This window comes from Lonchura striata, chromosome 9 (assembly GCF_046129695.1).
Source record: "Lonchura striata isolate bLonStr1 chromosome 9, bLonStr1.mat, whole genome shotgun sequence".
Classification (NCBI taxonomy): domain Eukaryota; kingdom Metazoa; phylum Chordata; class Aves; order Passeriformes; family Estrildidae; genus Lonchura; species Lonchura striata.
This window is the reverse complement of record NC_134611.1, coordinates 11640918-11666841: the sequence shown is the minus strand read 5'-3', so window position 1 is coordinate 11666841 and position 25924 is coordinate 11640918. Positions and strand designations below refer to the sequence as shown.

Genomic DNA, 25924 nt, shown 5'->3' with positions numbered 1-25924 from the left:
TACATCTCTGGGAGAGAGTGAGGAGGGGGTAGGAGATGGTCAGTGCCACTTGCTGGGAGAGATCCACGCTCCCAGCTCCCTGCCAAGGGAGCCCAAGCAGGGAAGTACATCCCATGTGAGCCCACCTGCACTGCATGGCTGGAACCGAGTCCACACAGCTGCACAGGCAGCTCCGCCATCCCCAGCAATGGGGAGGAGCAGCTCCGAGCACCCAGAGCTGTGGCAGGGCTCAGAGCAGCCTGACAAGGTGCTGAGGTTCCCACTGAACCCAGCACCTTCCCTGCCTCCTCTGCCTGGCATTCTATCCCTGCCTCGGCACAGCGTCCCTGGCTCACCCCGTTAAACAAACAAACAAATAAACAAACAAACAAAAGTAGTGCAAGGAGTGATGGAATGCCTCCAGGTTTATGGGGCTGTCCAGGAGTGAAAAGCAGAGTGTGGCCTGCAGAGGGAAGAAAAGAGCTGTGGTAGCACCACTGCGCTTCCCCGGGGTCTGCTCCGCTTCCCGCAGCTCCTCTGGAGCAGGCTCCGAGCTGAAAAGCTGCCTTTAAACATTAAATACATTCAAAGCCCATTCATATCACACCAAAATTAAACTGCTGGATTTCATTCAAGAGTCGTTCCCCTGAGAAAGAGCTGAGAAGAAAATAATGGTTAGCTGAATGCCTCACCCATTCAGCACACAGGAAAATCCCCCAGGAGGAAAGGTAGGGAGGGAGGCTGGGCTATCACCTCACCTCATTGCATCGGTACCTGTGTATAGACCAATTTCTCAATCCATTTAGAAATTCACTAATTGTCACTGGAACTATTTGCTGATGACTGTGAAGTAGCTTGGTAATGAAGAGGAAGCCCATTTATTCGTTAACTTTTGTGAAAATAATTGCCTGTCACTCCACCGAACATCCTTTGCCCCAGAAACACTTGGTCTTCAGCACCCTTGTATTTTTTTCTGAGCTGCACTTTTTGAAACACCACTTACAATTTCCAACCCCTGAAGGGCTCGTTCACCCCTGTGACAGGAGTGAGGGTGAACACCCCGCAAGGGGACACTAAACGTCCTGTCACTTCTGCTGCAAGGAGAGGAGAGTGTATTGACTGTGCTGCAGGCTCTGGCTGCCTGGCTGCAGCTCCCAGGTGCTGCTGAAACTGTGGGGTTTGCAGGGTTCACCTGCTGCAGCTCTGCAGCCTGCCCCACACCTCTGCTGGGCACCACAGCAGGCTGGGAGAAGCCATGGATGCAGGGCTTGTGACAGTGGGGCTGTCTCTGGCCAAGGAGACAAGGTGGCCCCAGCAGCACCATGTGAGTTTCAGGGGCTGCCTTCTGCCCCCTGCTTGATAGCCCTAGGTGGAGAAGAATTCCTGGTTTGGGAAGACTGGAGATGCTGTGTTTGCTTCTTGGGCAGGTATTTAATGCATTTTAGGATTGGGCAACTGTCTTTTGTTTTCAGGTGCTGAGGTGTTAAGAAGAAGAAGTGTGTGGGAGGGTGTAAATCAGCTCTGTGCGGGGAGAGCTGCCTGTTTATACCATGGGATTTAGGCTTCCAGATATTTAATTTCTGGTAACTGTACTTCAGCTTGTTGAAGCCTTTCAGTTTTGAAAAGCCTCTTGTGGATAAAGAGCCTATAGGGAGGCACTGCTTCCAGGGAGCCTCAGACTGGGGAGCAGGGGTGGATGTGGGCCTCATGTTAGCAGCTCAATTAATGAGCAAGTAGGTAGCCAGCATTTGCAAGAAAAATCTGGGAGAGAGGCGAATAAAGCAAAGAGAGAGAGAGGAGAGGTTTTGTTTTGTCCCTTGAAACTAAGATCAAGCACAGCTCACTTAAGTTTAAAATGTCCCATGTGATATGTCATGGGGTGAGGGACCACAAAGGGTGGTGGCTGGGGGTGTAGGAGGTGGTTCTGCTTTGAGGTCTGGGGTCTGCCTGGAGAAGACTCTGGAAGGGCTCTGCCAGCCCCAGTAGGAACCTTCTGTGATCCTCCCAAAGCTGTCTCAACAAAGGATGAGAGGTTTGGTGCGACCTGGTTCAGGGGGCTCGTTCTGGAGGGTGCCCACCTTGTCTGCACACCAGGATGAGAAATGTTCCTGCTGAGGGCCTGGTTCACAGTTTGATATGTCATGGTGTCCAGCACTCTCCTCCTTCCTGCCCATGTCCTGGGACACAAGGCTCCTACTGGGGCTGGCAGAGCCCTTCCAGTGCTGGCTGTGGGGCACAAGCCTTCTCTAAGCAATGCCCAGACATCAAAGCAGAACCTCCTACATCCCTGTGGGTGTCACCAATGGATAAATGGGCAGAAGAAAGCACCACTGGTCAATGGACACGAGGGGGAATGGGAGGAATCCTTACACCACAGTCTGTGTGGTGGCCCTCTCTGATGAGCCATGGAGGCCTTTTCTCTACTGAGAAACATTAGTCACAGTCCTGCCCGGCCTCTGCTCCCCACTCACATCTTCTTGGCCCTGTTAATTATTACAAGGGAGACGATGAAGCCCAATGTGCACTCAAGTCCAGTGTGAGGGGGAAAATCACCATTTTGCTCACGGCCATGAGCCAGCTGATCACAGCCACCATGGAGCTGCCTGGGCTGCCAGGGGACACGGCAGCAGCCTTTGCAGTGGCAGATATCGTCGTGGTGGCTCTCTCTCCTTTCTCCTCGCTGTTGGGATATGGGCAAGTCCCTTTGGGGGCCAGGTTTGGTTCTGCCTGAGCCAAGAGGCTTTGATACCCCCTGGACTCCTCCTGGCTACAAAGGGGTTTGCCTGCAAATGGCATCCTCTGCACAACTTATCTCAGGGCCTGTGGAGCAAATTTGGGGGTGACAGGAATCCTTCTGTGAGCCTTCACTTCCACCCCACGCGGGGACAACTGTGGGATCACTCCCTGGAGGTTGTTCTGGGAATGATGCTCAACTCCTGTGCTGCAGAGCAGTCTCACATCTGGGTGTGGACAGGCAGGAGGCAATAGAAAAGCCAAGGTTGTGCTGGAGAAGACTAAAATGAGACCTTAAAAACTTTGGAAAGATTGTTGCTGATGATTTGTCTGTGTTGTTTGGTGAAGGCCTCTGTCACGGACACCTACTGCGCTCTGCTTGGCTGAACTGTTTTTTCTTCCCCAGTTGGTACATTCAGGGAGAAGTCATTAAACAGGTACAGGCAGCTTCTTTCCAAAGCACGACTGTCAGAAGCCTGCACAAAAAGGGGCAGAAGCAGTGTGTGAAGCCTGGCATACTTAACAGATCCATAAAACTATTTTGGAGCTGGTGCTGAGGCCAGGCACTAAGGATTCTCCAGGCTTGGTCTGACTCAAGGAGGGTTAAAGGAGGAAAACACTTTTTCCTGTTCTTTTTCCTGTTCTTTTTCCTGTTCTTTCTCCTGTTCTTTTTCCTGTGCTTCCAGTCATCAATACGAGCGAGCCGGGGGACTGTTGGAGGATATTTTCTGGCTGGACGATCCATGTCTTGGTGGCCTGTGAGTGAAATGCTTCTCTCTGTTTCTCATGGTTTGAAAGCAATGCCAGGTGTGAGAGCAGGTCTGGTGAGGAGACCCAGCCTTTACATGTTCTGACTGTAGTCTTGAGATGAAGGGGACAGATAAGGAATCATCCCACTCATCTTTGCCAGTGGGCTGCCAGGAGCTGCCAGGCCAAAAGGGTAGCTCAGCACCTTCAGGGTTTTCCAACTCTCAGTTTCTCTGCTAAAGTCCACAATAAAAATGTTCTCATTGATGAAAGTTGGGGAATGCTGGCTGCTTAGCTGGGTTGGAAACTTTGGCTTGAACTCACCACTGAAGTTCCCAAGTCAAGAGAGCATTAGGTAATCTAGGAATGTGTTATCCAGTAAAGAGCATTTAGACACTGAATTAAAAATAATCCCTAATCCCAGGACTTTGAGCCCTTGCTATTTAGAGCAGAGTTGAGTTTATTGACTAACGATGTAAAGGATATAAACTTCAAACCCCTGAAGCATAAATCTTCACTATGAAGGAAAAAATAATCTATTGATGGTACCTTTTCTTGGGAGTGAAATGTACATATAAAGATAATTTAGAGTTGGAAAGGAATGAAAATGCCACAGGAATAGAGATTCTTCTCAGCCAATGCCAGACTCTAGAACCATATATCTCCAGTGAGTCGTGCGTAACGGAATGCACTTCTCAACCAAAACAGGTTTTTTCTTTTTTTTTCCTTTGGCTGTGCATTGCCCATAAATTCACTAGGCTAGATTTTCAGCCTCTTCCACCAGAGACACATAAACCTCTCTAAAATCTGTCATTTCTTAAATGTTCTTTCAACTTCTATCTCAGCCAAGTAACATTTAATGCAAAAGATTAGCTTGATGGTTTTCTCTAATTAAAAGGGGGGAAATTAAAAGATAGTAAAATTGAATATTTTTTTCCTCAGTCTTGTTCTTTTAAACAAGATTTCTGGTGGGTTTTGATTTTTTTAAATATTAAAAAAAATTCCCCCAAACAAATCCCAAAACATCCTCACTGCTTTTGGCTCCAACCACAGGTGGCTACAGAGGCTGTTTGTTATAGGTCAGCTCTTGCCTCTTCGGAAGTCTTTTATGTTCAGAGCAGCCTCTAATGCTGTTCTCTTCTCAGATTTGTTTGTCAGAGCTGATTTCACCTTTGCAGCTCTCCTGCAGGCTGAGCTCCTTGTGGCCTTCACCTTGAGTACATGACTGGCTTATCTGCATTTTATTATTGTTTTTATGAGAGTGACAGGTTTCAGCTGTGCATTAAATAGCCTCAGCTAAGACCTGATATTAAATTGCAAGACATGGGGAGGCAGAACAAGGGTCAGCAGGGTCGGAGCTGGCACCTTGCTGGCTGCCTAACAGGGGAGTGGAGAAATCACCACGTTTCATGGCCACTGAGGAGACACCAGACTCCCCTCCCTCTGCTGTGCCCCTGTAACAGGTTCTCAGCTTCTCAGGAGAACCACTGGCAAAGTGAGCCCTGATTCTGAGATTAAGCCTTGCACTGGGGTGGGGGCAGTGGAAGGGAGCAGGAACGTGCTTTTAGGTATAAAAATGTAGCATTTTTCAAAAGGTGAAGTGTTGGGAAGGATGGATGAAGGAAAACCCAACTCTCCATCAGCACCCAGCTGCATAACCACAAGGAGATGTGGGGAAAGAGCCTTTCTGGGGGAAATGCTTGGGTTGACAGAGGAGTTCCTCAGAGTGACTTTGTCAGCTTGATCCCTGTGTTCCAGATTGGAGCATCCCTGATGTTGATGGATGTGGGCAGTGGTTCGTTCATCGGCCTGGTGGGCACGGCAGCAGCTGGAGCCCTCATGGTTGGGGGCTTCGAGTGGAATGTAAGTGTCACTTCTGTTGTCAACTAAGATGTCACTGTCTACAGACAGATTGGGGGTTCTCTCCAAAATCAGGTGTTTAACAGTATCAGCAGCAACAAGTACTGAACTCTCAGGAGAGAAGCCTGCAGACATTTCGACAGCCTTGGAAACATGAGATCTTTATTTTAGTTTAAGTGGAACTCACTAGAATTATTCACTCTTTGGCCTTCCCAGTGCTGCATGGCCTTATTTTTTAGCTTTAGTCTGCATTTGTGAAGATTAAAATAAAGGATAATGAATACTGGAAAGGTACTGGGTAATAACAGGATTCTGGGTGCAGGGAGCTGAAAAAAAGCAAAAAGAAGCAGCATGTGCTCCCATATTCTCTGTAAAACCATGAAAATCAGCAACACTCTCTTCACCTGGCAGCTGCCAAAACATGGCATCTCTGGGGTGAACACCTGGGTGTGAAGGCAGGTCTCAATCTGCCCTGTTGAAGTGGCCTGGAAAATTGCCACTGACACTGCACAAGAGCATGAAAACCAGGCCCTTGGTGTGTGGTGCTAATGAAATTTCTCAGCTGATGAGGACTGAGATTAGTGCCAGCATCACTCACCTTACTCTGAATCTCTTGCCTACCTCAGCACAGAGTGTTAGTAGTGCCAAGCACAGGCAGGGCTCACCAAAAGCTCTCTCCTGGGGTATGTATTCACTGCAATGTTTTTTTCTAGACCGTTAAGGTAATCTTTAAATCCTTTGTGATGAAAATAGAGACTGTGTTCAGCCTCGTGCATGGAGGACATAATATTGATGCACTCAAAGGAAATCTATTAAAGTCACTTTAAAAGCTCATGAAAACAAGATTGTGTTTCAGGGCAAATCTAACTTCATGAGTTCAGATTAATTTATTTCAGATTGGAAAGAGAATTTACATATGCCATTACTCTCTCCCTGTGCCATGGGACATCATTCAGCTGGAGGGATCATAGGAGCATCTTTCACCACAGCCAGTCTCTGCCACTGCAGGAGCCACGGCTGCTCTCAATCAGTTCAAAACACTGCTCACAGGGATCAGGTTTTTTTCTGAAAACTTAAATAACTGATCAAAATAAATATAAGATGACAGATAGTAGCTGGAGACAACCAGGAGGGGAGGTTTGATGATCCAATGGCTTTCATTTACCTTTAAGTTCTCCTGTTTGGGCTTTTGCTGGGAATTGGAGAAGAAATACATGAGGAATGCCTTTACATTTTCCAAAACACTCTTCACCTGTAGCAAAGCAACTAAAATGCCTCTTTATCTATCAGTGACAGAAGAACATCTGCACCAGCCTGCAAGGAGAACATCCCAGCAGAGTCTTGCTGTTGCTTATTTTTATGCTCCGCAGGGACAGTCTGCTGCCTCAGCCTCATCACTTGCTAATCGAGCAACAAACAGATGCTCCCATCCTGCTCTGAATCACTTAACTCTTCACTGCCACAGCATCAGTGGTTTCAAAGACCACCAAATACACCACCATCTTTCAGAGAACCAGAGCAGCAGATTTTGCTCAAAATACCAGGGGATGGAAGAGGGAGTGACCCATGACAGAGAGAAATAGAGGCCTTAGGAGGAGATCTTTAAAAGCTTTTGACCAAATTGTAGTAATTCCTCCAGCTGCTGGCTCATCTTCTGAGCAGGGAGGAAAAAGTCAGTCTGCTGCTGAAATACATCAAATGGCACTGAACCTTTCTGCTTTTTTAGGCTGGCCACTGACAGAACAGGGGGAAAAGCTGTTCCCATGTGTTGAATCCTGTGCCTTTATTCTCTGTCTCTTTAACAGGCCATCTGGCCACTGCTGGCTCTCGGCTGGATCTTCATGCCAGTTTACATCACAGCAGGAGTTGTCACCATGCCTGAGTACCTGAAGAAGAGGTTTGGAGGGCAGAGGCTACAATTCTACATGTCTGTGCTGTCCCTGATTCTCTATATATCCACCAGAATATCTGTATGTATCCACTCTCCTGTCTAGGGCAGGGATAGGGCATCGTGGTACAAGGCAGGGGCTGCTCAGAGAGAGCTCCTTGAAAGGATCAGCCCTCCTCCCAGGAACAGCTGCAGTGTGTTAGTGTGCTGCTCTTGCCTCTGTATTGATCATGGAGACCTTTCCTAAGAGAGAGACAGAGCCCTCATTAAACAGCAATGCACAGTAAGAACTTTACAGGGATGTGCAACTAATTACTAAACAGTGTAAGTACCGTGGGCTGTCTGCCTGCTTTTCCTCTTCTATCACATCAAACCTTAGGCATCAGAGATAGAAGAAGGGCTGCATTACCCCATGTGAAAATATGGCTGGCTGCATCTTGTAGAGATGAAATTTTCTTAAATTATCATAAACCTGCTGTTGTTCTTGTAGTTGAGTTTTCAGCATTAGGTATTTTATGGTTGTTCCTCTTTCTTTCTTACTTTGTTGCACAAAAAGGGAACAGTGAAAGAGAGGTAGATTCTGACTTAAGACAAAATGCAGCATCTTTTCTGAATTGCTTGTAACATTGTTCCCTGCTGGTAGCCAAAACCCAGTGTACTGGGTATACTGGCTATTTCCCCCTTTCAAATGCCATTCACAAAGAAGCAGAAATTATGCTCAGATATTTACTAAGAACCACCTGTGCCCTTGGAAAGAGAGAAGTGTATTTGAGAGTCCATTACAGGGACTGAAGATGTCAGTCCTTTGTCTCCAGCTGATTATCTCAAGGTCAGTACAAGGGCCAGTTTTCACTAGACCCTTCTGAAATATTCAGATGTCAAATTGCCTTGGGAGACACTGACTGGAGATAAAACACTCATGTAACTTCAAGGTCCTTCTCCCGGGCTCATAATACCTCAGCTCCTGGGAGGAGCACTGAGTTCCAGGCTGGGAGTGTGGGATAGGTTTCCCCCTCTAATGGGCAGCTCTTGGTCACGTCACCCACTGCTGTCACCACTGCCTCCAGCTTTGCTCTGTGGGACCGGAGCATAGCCCTGGGTGACAGAATGAGTGAGGTCTTGCAAAAAGACACTTAAAGCCTCTTTACCTGTGAGGGATAAATGGCAACTCTCTCGTGCAGCAGCCCACAGTGAGCACAGCCACACAGACAAGGTATGAAACAGAGCTGTCTTTCAGAGTGACCTTCAGCAGAGCAGCATTTGCCAGTGCTTTTCAGAGCAGGACCCTGGCCCCCATCACGGCTGTTTCGTCTCAGCGGTTTCTCCTCTGCGCAGCCAATTCACGCGTGGCTGACGGATGTGGCTGGGGGAGTTTATGGCCATGACAGGTGCTTTCTATTAAGCAGAGCTATTGTTTGTGGAGAGCTCATTTAGCGGCTGGCTGGACAGCAGGCTCTTGGTTACAAGAAGGATTTTTCTCCCTGTGCTTTCTGCCCAAACATAGGTCAACAACCAGGGCACTGCAGAGTCTTCTTGGCTTGCAAAGCAAACAGAGATCTCAATAAGCAGTGTTGTCGGAGGATTGGTCCTGCATGGCTCTAGAGGTGGTTGTGTTTCCTGCTGGAAAGCCAAACCCCAGAAGGGACAGGGATTCCTGTGGAGTGTTGGCTGTGCCTGTTGTGTCAGGGGCTGCACTGGCTCCTTGCTTTTAAAGTGCCCATTTCAGACGCAGCAAATGGAATTCTTGCCCCATCCCTTCTGTCTCCCTTGGCAAAGGTCTTTACCTGTGTCTCACCCCATACCAGACTCGCAGGTGTTCTTCCACCCTGCTTTCCCAACATAAACATCTCCCATATCACCTTCTGCAGTTTTGAATGATGTTATCTGTGTAATTCCAGGTTTCACCCAGTTTCTGGTGTCACTCTGCCAGAAGATCATACAGAAGCTGATGGGGTTTTCTGTATTTCTAGTGATGTCCTCAGCAGGTATAATCTGTTTTTCTGGAGTCACTCTAATATATTGAACTGCATGAACAGAAAAACCACCTGTTGACCATCTCAGATGAACAAATCATGGTACAAGATATCAGTGACTCCTTAGGAGTCTTTCAAGAGGGAGTGTCTCTGGACCATGAGGCCACCAAGAGATAGCCCTGGGAAGAACAAGGTCTCTGCTATCTCCTCTTTTCCTCCTGTGTTTGCCTGTGGGTACATGGTCTCTGCTATCCAGGGATGTGTTCACAGTCACCAAAAGAGGTGAAAGTTTACACCAGTCCTTCTCTGTGCCAGCCAGGATTCGATGGCTCATGGTCTTTATTTTGATGACTTTTTAGTCCCTTGGTGTAGCACCTTAATTTTCACCCTCCTGCTCTCCCGGATCCTGAAAGCTCTGACCTGGAGGAAAGTTTTCCTTACAGCAAAACAAGGTTCAGAGCCAAGAGTCCCAACAGCTCTTCTCCTCCCCTTCCAGTTCACCTTGCTGGTGTCCTCCCCTGTCAATGCTTTCAGCTGCAGGCTGCTTTATTAGATTTTACTTGCACAAAGCACTACTAATGCCAGACTGCCCTTGGTTTTTTTTATTCCAGACAGACATTTTTGCTGGAGGATTGTTCATCCAAACTGCTTTGGGCTGGAACCTCTACTTGTCCACTGTGATCCTGCTAGCAGTGACTGCTGTCTATACCATAGCTGGTAAATAGCTGGTTTTAAAAGGCACTTTATAAACCAAAGCCTAGGTTATAGGTTTCCCATTTCCTACAGAGGGGAAAGAGTATTCAGGTCCTGGTCTGAGGGAGAGATTGCCCCAGTTGCTGGTAGTACCTGCCTTGTCACTGCCAGCTGTTAGAGACCTTTGACTCTTCCCTCTCTCCCCTCTTGGCCCACAGGAAAGTGGTACAGGGGGAACATCACTGTTTTTGGAGGATTTCCTAACACTGCACAAGGTTCTTGGCTGCCTCCGTGCAGGAAGTTACCACTGCCCATATTTGCTGTTTTGTTCCCTTTCTGCAAAATTAGCAGCTTAGGCTGTTAAGATACTGAGCTGCCTCCAAATTCTCACATGAACATGGAAAACTTTCCACACTGTTCCTCGTGGGAGGGCTTGAGACAGCTGTGGGCTCCAGAGGACCAGCTCAGTGCCAGCTTCTCCCAGTGGGTCTGTCCTGAAATCACAGGGCTGGGGCCAAAGAAAGCTTTTTTCCAGGTGAGATACCTGTTTCCCTGTGCATGGTGACACACTGACTGCTGTCTCTGGTTCTCCTGGCAGGGGGTTTGGCTGCTGTGATTTACACAGATGTGCTGCAGACCCTGATCATGGTGCTGGGAGCTTTGGTCCTCATGTTCGTAGGTAGGGGGAACCTGCAGAAGCCTCTAGACCTTAGCAGGGTGCCTCACCCTTTCACATGTGGTGCAGAAATGAGTTCTAGCCACTCACAGAAGTGGTGCCAGCACAAATCTCATTCTCCAAGACAGCATACTTTCTTCATCCTTTGCACTAACTGTATGGAGATGAGGCTCTGGATATCTTCACCTCACTGGGTTGCCAAAGAACTTTGGAACATCACATTCTCAGAGCCAAATTCAGCTCTCATTAAGCCCAATTCAAAGTAACCTTGCTGACTTCCTCTGTTGACTTTTGGAGTTCATGTGGGTGCAGCTGAGTGTTATAAAAAATAAGGAGTGACAAGGAAATGACCATTATCATTCTTTGTTTTAAGCTTTATTGGCAAACAAAACCATCTAAACTAGGTATATCTTTTTTCATGTTATATTTTCCTGCTCTAGCTCTTGGAAGGTGTATAAGTAAAACTAGGTGCTGATGACATTGCAGGGATTAGGATCATCAAGGTTTTCCTGCACTGATCCTCTTCCAGAATGTATTGTTGAAACCACAAGGACTCTGGGCAAAATCCAGCTGACTTCTGTAGAAACTTTGACTGCAAAAAGCAAGGATGGAATGAAAAGTAAAGGAGATAAGAGGAAGATAAAAGAAAAGTAATCACAAGACTCAGATTAGATAATAACTTTGCATGATGCAACAGCTCTTAAATCACTGGCATTTTCTTTACAGGATTTGAAAAAGATGGCTGGTATGAAGGACTTAAGGAGAAATACAGCACAGCAATACCAAAGATCACAGTCCCAAACACAAACTGTCACCTCCCACATGCAGATGCCTTTCATTTTTTTCAGGGATCCCATCACAGGAGACATTCCCTGGCCTGGCCTTATATTTGGTCTCACGGTGGTGGCTCCTTGATGCTGGTGCACTGACCAGGTAAATAAAATCTTTCCCTCAGCAGACAAACCCCCACAGTGTTATTTTTGGTCCACTCCTCAGTCTGTGGATCTGTAAGCTGAAAAATCAGTGTGCCTCAGTATGCAGGAGTTCCTACTTTTTGTACTGGTCTAGACCAGAATGTCTCACTCCTTCCACCTTCTCAGCAAGCTGCTAATTTTATGCACTTCTTAGTACAGTGAGAACAGGTTGTTTTATCCATCTTTATCCCACTGTGGGCTGGTGAGTACTGGGAATCTTCATGCAGTTAGCATGACAAGGATATAAAAATGTGGATCTGGTGCTGGCTGTGCTGTGACCTTGAGCAGACCTCCAGACAATATTCCTCCATTCATATTCCCAGATGTCTCGTGTCCCTTATTCCTCTGCAAGCTACAAAGCTGCGTGTGTTCCTTGAGACATGGTGCTTCTGTACTTTCAGATGGGATAATTATGAAACCCCACTACTGAGCTTTTACCAAAACACCCAGAGTCTGCTTCTTTCCGTGTCTCTTGCTGCCATACAGCTGCTGTCTCCAGCCCTCAAGGTGGCTTCATTTCAGTCAAGGGTGAAATTATTCCTGTAAAGGAAATTTCCACGCTGCCCTCTCCTGTAGCCTGTGGACTGAGCTCTGAGTGGTGGCAGCAGGCTGCAGTCAGTGAGGTGGGAAAGCTGTCCTTGGCATGCAAAACACTGTGGGATGCTGTGGGATGAAAGTCATCCCTGAGAAGGAGAGACAGAGAGAATGGATCCTGCTCTCTCTGCTGTGCTTCTGTTTCATTCTCTGCTCCCTTTCTGCACTGGTTGCAGGTGATGGTCCAGAGGTCTCTTTCTGCCAAGAACCTCTCCCATGCCAAAGGTGGATCTGTGCTGGTAGGATATCTGAAACTCTTCCCTGTGTTTTTCCTTGTCATGCCAGGGATGATCAGCAGAGCTCTTTTCCCAGGTAAGCCTTTCCATCTTCCCTGACATGGGGCTCCATACCTGCTGTGACCACTAATCCCACACAGGTCCACCAGCACTTTTACACCTTAGAAACTGCTGTCCTACAGGTATGTTCATAGAGATTCCTGTTGCACCATGGTGTTCCCAAGCCCTCTCTCCACCTCCAACTCTCCCAGAGTGGCAGAAATCACCAGGAGCAGCCATAAGAGGCATACTTTGCCACTGGGGGCATAGAGCTCCATGCTGTGGACATTGCATTCTTCTGTCTATCTGGAGGGAGTCAGTGAAATTAAATTAATGGAGCACTGAGGCTGTCCTTCAGATCCTATGGATTACATCCATTAGGTATTTTGGAGTGTTTTAGCAACCTACCACACAGGTTCATTTAGGTCCTGGTGGATTAGGCTAAATGAGCCTCCCTTATACCCCAAGGAGCTGTCATTGCTGGTTTCTCCAGAGCATTCCTCTTTCCAGGAGGAATAACTTGGTTAGAAGGACCACTCCCAGAGGAAAGAGCCTGTTTCCCAGATTTCCTAAATAAGAGTAAGTGAGTCTCCAGCATCCCTGGGAGCCCAGCTGACAGGTTCATGGAAACAGTCCAGTTCCCACAAGTGACAAATCATCAAGGATTACAGTTATGCAACACCCAGGAGAGTTTCAGCTGTATCCTGAACAGAATTTGAAAATGTCATCTCAAAGTTTCACCTCTATTATATGATATAAAGCATTTTCCAGCTCCACTCATTGTAGCTGTATTTCACCTCTGAATTTATAGGAAACTGCACAAGGCATCAGGATTTGTTCCCTTGATCTGAACTGGGGTTTGCACTGACTCCTTGTTGTTTCCCTGTGTTCCACAGATGAAGTGGGCTGCGTGGACCCAGACATTTGCAAAAGGATCTGTGGAGCTGCTGTGGGTTGTTCCAACATTGCCTACCCCACACTGGTCACTGAGCTCATGCCTGATGGTGAGGAACGCCCGTGTGGAGCTGGGCTTGATCCAGGATCTGCACGGGGGGACCAGGCTGCCCTCACCCGTCCCAAGGATGTGGAAATCTTACTGCAGATACCATATCAGGGTGGAAAAAACATCACTCAGAGGCCCTGGGGCCAGTCCTGATTCCCCTCCTGTGTCTGGCTCCCGCAGGGCTCTGGGGTTTGATGATTGCAGTGATGATGGCAGCCCTGATGGGTTCCCTCACCTCCGTTTCCAACAGCAGCAGCACCCTCTTCGTCGTGGACATCTGGCAGTGGCTCCGCAGGCAGGCCTCCGAGCAGGAGCTGATGGTTGTGGGCAGGTCCTTGCATTTATTTATGTCTCGTTCCTCTCATCATCTGTTCTGAGAGCAGCTTTTACATCCTCCAGGCTGCACTCACTGAGAAAAATCTGGTGCATGCAATATAGAGCAGGAGCACGGCTTGGGAAAGAGCGTTGTGTTTTCCAGCTTCATCCTGGATAGGCCTGGTCAAGGAGAAACTCTGAGTGTTCCAATGAGCTAAGCAGATAATTGCCTCTCTTCTCTCTAAACTTATTAAAAATACTGCTTTAAACGTAACTTTTAGAAAAGCCATAAGTGTTCTTGAGTCTTTGTCACCAGAGGTCTATAAAAGTGTTATTTTTGCATCAGACAGGAGTGATATGTTGCAATTACTTTTTCCCCCTGTCTTTTCTTCAGGGAAAAGTGCAGAGCTGAGCCTCCCTGCTTTCTGTCTCTGTGACAAGTTGTAGTGTCCTTTGCAGATAAGCTTTGGTGCTGTGTTATGTAAGGGGCCTATACAGTTCTCCTCCAGACAGGGGAATTTGGGCAGCATTCAGTGTGGAGGTTTTGCTCTCCAGTCATGAGCATTAAGGTCTAAACTTTGCTGGGGTGTGGATGAAGGCTGCAGGCAAGCTCACACTTCAGCATGGCAGAGTGGGCAGAGGACAAGCGCCTCTTGTTCAGCAGTAAGGACAAACCTCTGTGGCACAGAGTGCAAAGGCAGAGGAAGATTGCAATATTCACCTGAGACCCCAAACACAATTTTAATAAGCAGCAAATGAGTTGGAATTTGGCAAAGGCAAGAGACTGAGTACATTACCTGCCTAGAAATATGGCAGAAAGATTGCCTTCACAAGCTACCAGCTCCCTCTTTCTGTCATATCCACGAGCAAGGTCATTGAAGACCACGTCACACTTTGTGACACACCTGTGTGCACAAGGAAAGGTTCTTGAGAGTGACCTGTGGATTTTTTCTTACAAAATTCCAAGACCAACTGGGAGTGTCTTTTCCTGCAAAACTACCTACAGAATTAATACAATTTTATCCTTCTTTTTCAGAGTGCTCACCCTTATCCTTGTGGTCATCAGCATTCTCTGGATCCCAGTTGTTCAGTCAGCCAACAGTGGAAAGCTCTTTGCCTACATTCAGCCCATAACCAGCTATCTGTGCCCACCAGTCACAGCCCTCTTCATCTTGGCAATCTTCTGCAAGAGGATTAATGAGCCTGTAAGTGAAATGTCAACAACCAGTTGATACATGTATTTATTTTGATAAAATAAATAAATATCTCTTCCCTCAGTACTTAGCCTTTGAGACTCTTTAAACTCAGAGCCAGTCCACCTCAAGAGTGACAATCAGACAGGATTTCCTGGCATTGGTGGATCTTAGCCCAGTCTCTAGTGGGTGTGGGTTTGCTTCTAAGAAGTCACTGCAAGTAGCACTTTTTGGCAGTCCCATTTGAAAGCATGAAAGGGAAGTTGTTCTGCCATTTAGGGATGATTTGTCACAGTCTCATTGGAGGAGTGTTAGGGGCAGATTCTTGCATTATTTTTGGTCTGCGTGCTCCATGCTCAAGGGCAACGAGAGAAAATGAGGTTTTTTTCCTTGAAAAAATTCTCCTTTGATGCACCTCAGTGTGGGTTTCCATCAAGCATAAAAAGTTTTGGGAAAGAGGGAGAGGAGAGGGAAAACCACAGCCAGAGGCAATTTGCAGTGACCTTTTCTCTGTGCTTGCCCTTTCTCAGGGTGCTTTCTGGGGCCTCGTGGCTGGGCTTGCTGTTAGTCTGGTTCTGGTTCGGATGATCATGGAGTTCATTTATAGCACCCTGTCCTGTGGGGAGCAGGACAGGATACCAGCTGTGCCCCCATCTGGGTACCAAAATTCCCCAAGATCTGCCCTTTCCTGCTCCTGCAGTGGCTAGGAAATGGTGTGTGATGCACATGCTGCCAAGAAGCCCTTGCTCCTCAGCTCTCCCTATTCCCCAGATCACAGAGTGTTAATGCTGCTGAGCCCCGAGTGCTTCAAATTGAGTGTGAGTTCCCATGCTGTGCCCAGAGCTGGGCAGACACCACAGCCCATCATAACTGGAATAGAAAGAAAAGAAGAAGGGGAAGGAGATGAAATCACATTACAGAGCACTGCTGAGGAGGAATTAAATCTATCTAATTGTAGCATCTAGCCTGCTTCAGCAGAGCCAGCATCAATCTTGCAGGCAAACTAGATTAATATCTTTTGCAACATGGGCATTTAGGAAAATAACATTTTGTCCCAATGTGATCTCAATTAAATTTAATAACTTAGAGGGAAGAGCAACTTTCTTTTACTTAGAACATTAAAATGGTGCAGAGTTGGGAGGTTTTATATTATAAAACCTTAAACCAACTCTTCCCAGTCCCAAGTTTTAAAGCAGCTGCCAATATAACAAAACTGCCACCTACCTCTCAGCAAAGGTTACTGGATAGATTAAAAAGTCCTATTTTTTTCCTATCTAACTGCATGAGAGAGAAAATGCTGTGATGGCATCAATCTGTTGCTTCCTCATAACTTGTAAAGCATTAACCAGCTCCATCAATGTTTGATGGAATGTTATAGGTGTCAAAGAGACCCAGCTCCTGAAGATTACATGAAAGCAGGTGCTCAGATAGGGGAGAGGAGGAGGGAGAGAGGCTGGCTTTGTGTCTGCTTGGAGATAAACTCTCAGCTTTTATTAGCTATCAGAGGATCCACATGGGAGAGAGAAATACTGGCAAGGAGGCACCATTAGTTCTGCTGCTTACGTTGTTCATGACTGCTCAGGGGTGGCCAGATGGTTGCCAGCAATTAATTACTGTGGTTTAATGAGTTCCCACTTATCATCTGACCTGCGATAGCTAAACATGTGCAGTGCTCCCTGCCCACAGCAGCAGCAAGATAAGATGCATTAACACAGCACTGGTGAACAGTGAGCATCAAACCAGCAGTTCAGGAGATGGAGAAACTGGCCCCAGCACCTCCAGGCTTTTTAGTCTGACCTCAGAGGCATGAAAACATTTCAAACATCTTCCAGGAGGGGCATTTCAGCATGGACCCCAGTATAAAAGAATTAGAGAAAGAGAGGTTACGATCTTAGATTCCCCAGGGGAGATTTTCAGAGTATTTCTGCTAAAATGTGTGAGTTTATAGGTGCTGGATGTAAGTGACCTTATTTAACACATTCTTCAAAGAGCCAGGATATGGTCAGGCAGGGCAGGATTTTGTCTGAAGCAGCTGTGTGCAGTTTTCTCAGAGGAACAAAGGATGAGAGGTGGTGGCTGCCCTGCCTCAGGTACTTCTGGAGAGCCAGGGATGGGGAGAGTTTGCTGAAGGGCAGCACTGGCCAGGAACTAACATCAGCTGGGCTTTTTGGTTAAGTGTTCTCAATAGAGTTGTTCAGGATAGCCTTTTGGTATGCCATGGACCCCACATAGTGCTGAGCTCAGTGCTTGACCCCTGTATAAGAGATTTTGTTGTAGAATATGAACAAGAATTACTGATACTGCCTGTGGCAGTGAAAGGCTGGACACAGAGACCCAGATCAATCATCTGATATTTGTGGTGACCATTCCATGTGCCTCCTGCCCCTCAATATCTTCCCACCACAAGGAAAATGGGATGGACTGCAAGGAAATTCATGTCACTAAGCAGTAGCTCATTCCCTCTTTCCATAGCTCAGTAGGAATGGGAGAGTCTGTCCCCATTTCTTTTTTTCTGATTCCATTCAGTTTCTACGATTTATCCTGATTTGAACAGGAAAAGTCTGCCCTTGTTCCTCAGAGAAGAGCCAAAGGGGTTTAACTGAAGTAGGAGACAACACTGCTGGGTTTCTGTCTATCTGGCATAAATCTCAGTGGGCAGCACTGAGACCAAAATTGTTCATTTTCCTGGGTCAGCTTCACCCCAGGTTTTGCCCTAGACAAGAGCAGAGGTGTGGGTTTGGACCATCACTTCTGGTGACATGGTTTCTCATGGTTTGCCCCTCATCTCCAATGAGTCTGTGGCTGTGCTGTGCTGGCTCAGAGACAGAAGTCTTTGGGGAAGGAAGGGCAGGAGGTGGAGATCAGGGTGGATGGGCCAGGCTTTGACTTTTTGGGTAGAAAGTGGCACCTGGCCTTTGTGCTTGGCCATTATTTACTTGGCATGCAAGTGGGCAAACCTGTGGTGAAGAGCCTGAGTGTCCCTGTGACAGTGGCTGGGAGGGGGACACTGTGCTGAGTGTCCTGCACGAGGATCCCTGGAGCTTTAGTGCTTCCTGGTCCCTTCCTGAGCCTCGGATGTTTCTCCCCTAAGACTCACATGGGGCTGGTTCTGCTCATCCTTAACTGCAGTGCTTGGGGGAGGAATGATGAAAGACATGGTACAAGAGCTAGGAATTGTGTCATTTGTTTTGTCAAGCAAAAAGAGCAGAAAAACAAGGCAGCAAAGAAAAAGCCGAGGAAATACAGTGATAGATCATACCTCAGCAGATGTAAATCACCACAGCTCCATTGCCTTCAAAGACCAGGAACAGCTGTTGAGCACAGTTATGTTACTTTGCACCAGCTGAGGATCTACACTGGACAACTTTAAATATTGAATCTCAATGCTTTGGAGATAGTAAATGGGCAAAAGGAGAAAAGAGATTTGTATCTGATGTTAGAGTGGTACGGCTAATGTTCCTGGCTTTAAATGAATTACAATCTGAGAACTGCAAGCTGTAGCATTTTCTCCTGCTGTTTTGGACACTCTCCCATCCCTGTGGTGATTGATGCTGTGCTGGAAAACAAGTATGCAAGGAATTTGTTTGGTGTGCTCCAGAGTTCATATGTCTTCATTGTAGGTAGTCCATATTGTGTCACGCCGTCCTTGAAAACCCTGCAAAAGAGCTTACAATTAAATTTGAGACTGTGAAGCTGAAACACAACTGTCAGGTGCCAGATGGCATTTTGGAACAGAAGGATTTATTCTAGTTTACAAACAACAAAAGGAAAACTTTGCTGAGTTCTTGCAAACTCCCTTTTCCAAGGAGACTGTGATGGAGAAAAGGGAGGGGAACAGCCCACAGAGCACCGAGTGCTGCGCAGCTCCCCAGGGGCCAGGGCTCACCCAGCCAGGCTGATGGATTGGCAATTCCACCCGCTGTGTGCTGGGGCTGGCATGTTCTCCCTGTGTCTGAGGCATGGCTTCAGTGGCTCCTCTTGGTGCACCAAGCCCACCTGGGCTGCTCTGAGCCCACCCTGAGAGCTCTGAGGTGCTGCAGCTGCAGCCCCACAGCATCACTTGGTGGCACTGAGAGCCAGGCACGCCCAGCTCTGTGGGTGCTGGCAGGAGCAAACCAAGGGGGGACACGGGCACACAGTGCCTGGGGTGACTCTGCAGGTGGGGGCAGAGCCACAGGACTCCCCAGGACCCAGCACAAGCTCCCTCCTGCTCCCCTGCCCTTGGACACGGTGGCCTCAAGCAGCACTTCCAAGGTCCCATCTGCCTCCCCTCCCCATCCCTTTGGGAGGCTGTGCCAGGCAAGCCCAGCCAGTGGAGGCCTCCGTGGGCACACAGAGCTGCTGCTCTGCCCCACGCCAGTGGCAAGGAGCAGAAAGGGCATCTGAAGGGAGGCAGCCAGCCCAAAGCCCCCGAGCTCCGAGCTGCAGCTCTGGTGTGCTGCTTCAGCAGGAGCTCTCCAGGGTGGTGGTTTGCTTTATTGGCCATGGGAGAGGCACCAGCTCCTGCGTGGGTCAGGGGGGTGATGCCATGAGGTTCCCTGTGTCCATGCTGCTTTCCATTGGGAATTGAATCCCTCTGGTGGAGTCCAAGCCCTAGGAACACCCCAACCCTTGAAGACTTTGCTGCAATGTGCAGAGACAGTGGTTCAGTGACACATGAGAAAAGGAAAAAAGTTTTGGAAATCCTTTAGTACCCTGAAACTTTACTATGTTCCAGTGACATTTCCTAAGTGATTTTTAAAAAAAAAAGAATCCCCAAGAAAGATGAGGATCATCAAATCAAAGCAATTTAGCACTTCATGACAAGAAAGATTAGCCCTGCCCAATGCTCATCTTGGTTGAAAATGATTTAAATAAAGCTATAAATCTTCTGGAAATTATGCAACATTCTGTGTCAGCTGGAAGCTTCTGCCTGGATCTGTGTGTGCAAAATTCAAAAATTAAACCTACGTTCCTTTGTAAGTGACCCATGTGGAAGTGCATTTCCATACGGGCAGAGCAGGGAGCCAGCTGCTCCTGGGGCAGGTGTGTGACTTTGCCTGCCCTGCTGTCACCACTGCAGCTCTGCACTGTCCCCCCCGTGCCCCTCTGCTGGGGCTGCAGCTGCCTTTGGGAGGGATGGATGAGCCTGTCCCTGTGTCCCTGCTGCCAGGGCAGGGGGCAGGAAAAGCCACCAGGATCCTGGGCATGCCAAGGTCAGCCACAGCAGCAGCAGGCCTGGTGCTACCCCAAATCTCTGAGCCCTGGCGTGTGTGACCCCCCCACAGCTGCCAAAGGGCCACTGAGGTTTGCAAAATCCATGTCTCCTGTGCATCCCCTGTGTTCCAGGGAGAATTTCGGGCTTGCTCTGGGATAAGAGTTTCAGAACTTGGGCATTTGTAAAGCAGGCTGATAGTCCTTTGTCAGGCAATGCCTTGTACTGGCCCATCAGAGAAATCTGGAATTTAAAAAAAAAAATCTTCTGAGGGCACAACAGCTGTCTGTGACTGACTGTGTCCAGAGAGGGTGTCTTGGCTTCTTTTTGGATTTATTTTTATTTATTTGACTTTGTTACCCTTCCCTGTTGGAGGGCTGCCATTCTGGATGCAGACCATCATTGTTTCAGATCAATCACATGAGCCTTGCAAATAGGAGGCTGCTTCTCCAATGTCTACTAAAGGGTTACTTCTCAGAGACAGAACAAGTTATTTTAAAAAATGGAAGGTGAGAAACCAGATTATTTCACTTTTTTTTTCTCAGCTTTGGATGGTGCCAACCTTCTTACCCAGGGTGTGAGCACCTGTGCAGGAAGGAAGGGAAAGTGGGAGATCACCCCAAACAGCCCTCAGCATCACCTTGGACCTGTGCCTCCATGGAGGGACATGTCTGGGTGGTCACACTGGGACAGACAGGCAGTGACCACTTTCTCTCTGTTCCACTCTGCAGCTGGATGGCCTCATGTGGTGGACCAGGCACAAAAAAGCACCTGCCATAAACCTTGGAAATGGTGAAGAACAAACTGACCCAGAACAGAGTGAGGAGGACCTGGTGGAAAGTGCAGCTTCAGCTGATACCAAGGAGACAGGTAGGACTCTGTCTGTGGGCAAACACATGCCAGGGAATGCACAGCCAGGATCCCACAAAAATCCCCAAAGTTCATGAGGAGCCACCTGGTCCATTCACTGGAGCTGGGGCTTGTATTTGCAGTTGTAAGGATGTGACAAATGAAAGTGTTGTGGTTCTTGGTGCTCCCAGCATCTCTCTGAATGGCTCAGCAGAGCTGCCATCCCTGAAAAAAAGAGCACCAAAACAGCAGCACAGTCTGAGGGGACCAAGAGACCCTGGGAGCAGACATGTGCACTTTGTGGATGCCCTAGAATGAACACACAGGCCTCACTTTTTTTATTTCCATTATGCCAATAGGATCTTTTCATCTTCCCTGAGGATGTAAGCCATAGTTAAAAGTCCGACCTTAAATAGCTCTGTGTCCTACCAGAGGTATTTAATAGGAAGGAAAGAAGAGCAAAGTGAACTTAAAGAGTTGTCAGGAGACAGAACAGTAGCAGGAGATGCTACATAGGCTAGTTTTTTTCAGAGTGGACAGAGCTTTATTCTGCAAATCTATTAAAAATGCAGCTTTCTGGTTTTGAGCTTCATCTGTAACGGTTACAGAGCAGGAACCTCAGAATAAAGACACACACAAGATTTCTTCATTTCTTCAATTTGCTGGTCAGTCCAAAGGACACTGGAACCAATCACAGCCAAGCTAAACAGAAGTGAACGTCTAAACAAACCCCTTGGTTTTTTTCTGCCCCAATAGAGTATATTTGGGGTTAAGTTGAATGCAGTTATTCAGCATTATTTCTTATTTCTTATCGATTCCTAGTTCACTACCTCAGATTTTTATAAACAAATATCTTGGTATTTTGGTAATTAGCAGAGATGAGGAAGGAAATGTGAAACACAGCAGTTGACAGTTTAATGAGGGTTTTTTTCTGAGTAACACCTTTTTTCAAGGCCCTATAACATCCTGTATTTCAAAAAAGGTTATATTTGGAAAGAACAGTGAGTGAAATACACACAGTGCAGGACTGACAATTAAAACACACACTTCCCCTGGCATGCCATGTGTAATAAACAAGAGGGGATATCTCTAAATGGACCATCATGCTGTCAGGAATTTTTAAAAGTGGATGGAATCTGGGCTGGGGAGGAGGGGGACGTTTGTTAATTAACTAATGAGTGAGTGGTGCAATCAACCCACTGCAATCAGGCTGTGCTGTACATGGCCTAGGGAGAAGTTTTCCTTTTCCTTTTCCTTTTTTCTTTTTTCCTTTTTTTAAATTTTCATTTTCCTTTTTTCCTTTTCCCCTTTTCCTTTTTTCCTTTTCCTGTGAGAAGGCAGGATGAGGAAAACTGGGGCAACTTTTTCAACACTTGAGATTATTTTTTCCTCTAAGAAACATTCAGTTTTGCAGAGAGTAGGACTGAATTTTACTAAGCCTATTTTTTTTTTTTTAAAGACAAAGTATTTTTGATCTTTGGTTATGTGATGAGCTCTTCCCATCTCACCCCACGGATCCTTGATGGTAGCTTTTCATTTAAAATAATAATGCTGATGTTGAAGGAATGGAGACACCCACATTTTCAGATGCAGCCAGCTGTGCACCCCCAGGAGGAACACATTTCATGGGCAAGTTATTTGACTTCACTACTCTGCTTTGAAGCACTGAAGTGAAACAAAAGAGAAAAGAATAACTGAGGAGGGGAAGTCTGAGAGGTTTGATTGAAATAAAGCAAAGTTGTCTCAAAACATCTTGACCTTTGCTTGTGTTTTCTAGGAACACGATGTAATTAGCAGAAAAAAAAAAATTAAAACCAAATCAATCAAAAAATGCAACTCCAGCTGAACAGGAGCACTGTGCAGGCTGGTTGTGGCAGCAGGGGATGAGTTGTGGTGTCCTAACAAGAACACATCACTCTCAGGCTGTAACCAATATCCAAGTGCATTGGCAGCAGATGTTATTAATGATGCCAATACATATTTTCTTATTAATCTTCCATACTAGGCTTGTGTCTATCTGCAAATGATTATCATTCATTTTCCTGACAAATCTATCAAGACCATTTATTACTGTTCGGCAAAGGATCTTCTTTTAAACAAAGATTAATAACATTGCATTTTATCTGGCTGGCTGAGCCAAAGGAAATGAAATTAACAATGAGCCCTACAAACATGTCATCACTTTAATTTACCAGAAAATATTTTAAAATGTTATTTACAAGAATATACGCTGTGGTGGGCACAGTTTATTACAAAGGAAAGGAATCAAACCACAGGCATTTCAGCAGGGTGGAGAGTGAGCAAACAGGGCACTGTGCATTCTCTGGCTCCTCGCACTGGAGCTCTGGGACAAGGAGGGAGAGGCACCCACAGCATCCTTGGCATGCATGGATGGGCACCTGCCCAGGGAATTGCTGGAGGTATCTGTTCTTCAGTTCAGGTGGGACCTAACCGGGATCCCAGCTCTCATTCCTGCAGCGAGCACTCCCTCCCTGTGCTCCCACAGAAGGGAACTCCACCAGGGTAAAGCTCCTGGGGCTCTCAGGGACAGCAGGGCACAGGTGGGCTGAGTGCCAGCACCCATCCATACTTTTGCTCCCCAGGAGGAAAAGAAACAAACTGCCTGAATTTACATGGTTGTTTCCTTTCTTCTGCACTCCCTTCTAGCTTTCCCTTCCCCTCTTTTGAGTAAAATAACAAGATAAAAACAATAACAACAACAATAATAATAAACATACACAAAGAACCTATCAACGAGTCTATCCTACTTGTACAGGTCTAAAATCATTTCAGGGGAGCAGGGAGGCCTACAGACATCCAGTGGCTCTGCAATTCCTGCCTTAGGATCCTGTATCACACCTGAGGCCACCTTCATGCCTTCCCTGCCTTTGTCTCACAGGCAATCCCTGCACCTCTGTGTGTCCAGCTCACGGGGGTGACAGAAGCCTGTTCCATCTGCCACAGGCTGGCACCCAGCTGCCAGGGCTGCCATTCCAGCACAGCCTGGGAGCTCATCAGCAGGAGCTGCAATTCCAGGCAGTGCAGGATCACAGCCCTGCTGTCCAAGCAGGGCCAGATGGCACCACCACGCCAAGGATAACAAACAGACACTCTGTCCTCAGAGCCCGAAGCAAAGTCAGCCTGGGCTGCCGAGTTATTGCCATTTCTGATTCTCAGGAACAAGCTGTCTCCAAAAAAACTGCAGAGAGGCTCCTGGAGAGGAGCCTTGAACAACTGTGAGCCACAGGGTGTCCCTCGAGGAGTCCCTGTGCCACAGGAGCAGGGTGGAACAGTGCATGCGTGTGTGCAGAACAGGAACATCTGCACACACAGCACCCAGCTCTGCTCTGGGCTTTCTCTGCTGGGCTGTGATGGGGCTGCTCGACAGCACTGGGGACCAGGCACTGGGATGGAGATCATTGGGAATGGCTCCTCTGCCACTCTCTGGTTTAGACTAACCCAGCAACTTCTAATTCTTAATTTCTTTAATTCTTTATTTCTATGGGAAGGACCAGGGCAACCATTTTAAGAAGCTGATAAATACTGCAGCCCGTTTTCCAACCAGAAATGCTGTTCTGTGACTTGCTCCTGTGGCTTCCACAAAAGCAGCATCCAGTTTAATATGTGAGACTCATAACCAGCTCACACAGTGCAATAGTTCACTTCAGTTTGAAGAAAAAAATATTCTGCTGGAAGCACAGCAAGTAGCAGTGTCAATTTTTCATTAACCTACAGCCACTGTCTCTGTAGACTTACAGCTATGAGTAAGATTACAGTTATAATTTTTTTCTGGTCCCTAAGGGAAGGGGAAAAAAACTTCTCAAAACTTTTAAGGTCATTAAAAATCCACCTTTAAATTGGAGGTAGTTTCAGTTTACTCTCATATTTCAAAATCAAATCTTAGCTGCAGCCTCACATCAAAGCAGAAATGTCAGTCGCTTTGTTTCTACTTTTGTGAAAGAAGTTCCAGCTTATACACGAGTTGAATGCCAAGTAAATAGATTTTCCTGGGGAACAAAGGCAGCTTTCTTTTGTTTGTTTTAAACATATGTAAATAGAGTCCCAGGGGCTGAGCTGCCTGTCACTTTAACTAGGTTCACACTCATGTCACTCCAGCTGGTGATTTCTGACCGACCTCAGGTCAGGACTGCAGAAGTTTCCCTCCCCACTCCTGCACAGTCACATCAAGCAGCTGCTCGTGCCCTTCCCCTCCAGCCTCACACCTCAGCAAAGGGGAGACAGACTAATACAGACTCCTTTTTTTGTCAGCTTCTCATTCTTTTGGGTTTGGATTTGGTTTTAAGCTGTTACAGAATCACAGAAATGCTCTGGTCCTCTGTCAAATCCACTGTGGTGGTCCTGAAATCTCTGGGCAGAGCAGAACAGTGCCTGGAATCCCTGGATACTGCCAGTGACCAGTTGGGCTGTGCCTACACAGCAGCCATGGATCAAAGGCTGATGGCACCCACTGGTTCATGGTCAAGATGATGGGGGCAAGGAAGAAACAGGGATGGATTAGTAAGAAAAAATGACCTTTTTTGGGTTTGTGTGTGTGTTTGGTTGAGCAGGAGGGCACCATCACTCTTGGCCTTCCTCTTTTCAGTACCAGGCACTCCAAGAGGGGAGTGTGATCCTCACAGAGCCAGAAGACACCAAAGAGGAGCAGGACCGCTCCACCTGCTCCTGCTCCAGGGGTCAGAGCTTGCTGCAAACAACACTGAGGGCAGGCTTTGACCCTTGTATGAGCCACACACTTCAGAGCCAGCCTCAATGTTCTTGTGGGTCCCTTCCAGCTCAGAATATTCTGTGAAATCTACTCACTTTTTTTTTGCAGATCAGTGCAAAATCAAGCACTTCATGCTTGTCATTTCCAAATGACTCGGGTTATATCTCAATCTTCAGTGAGGTTTTGGGTGTAAGATTGGGTAGCACGGAGGGATGCATCCATTTATAGGCTCTGCAAAAACCGCAATTAAGG

The 25924-nt window shown here is 47.1% G+C and overlaps 1 protein-coding gene across 1 annotated transcript; it reads left to right on the top strand.

Moving 5' to 3' along the window:
* The first annotated feature begins 3455 nt into the window (after positions 1-3455).
* On the top strand, positions 3456-25824 carry SLC5A9 (solute carrier family 5 member 9). The gene is given in 17 exon segments (XM_021525005.3): positions 3456-3470; positions 5218-5322; positions 7125-7289; positions 9792-9897; positions 10472-10552; positions 11276-11388; positions 11390-11482; positions 12294-12429; positions 13289-13396; positions 13576-13726; positions 14747-14915; positions 15434-15561; positions 15658-15721; positions 20829-20967; positions 23453-23469; positions 25550-25685; positions 25781-25824. Coding segments are annotated over 17 exon segments (1770 nt in total).
* The last annotated feature ends 100 nt before the right edge of the window (positions 25825-25924 follow it).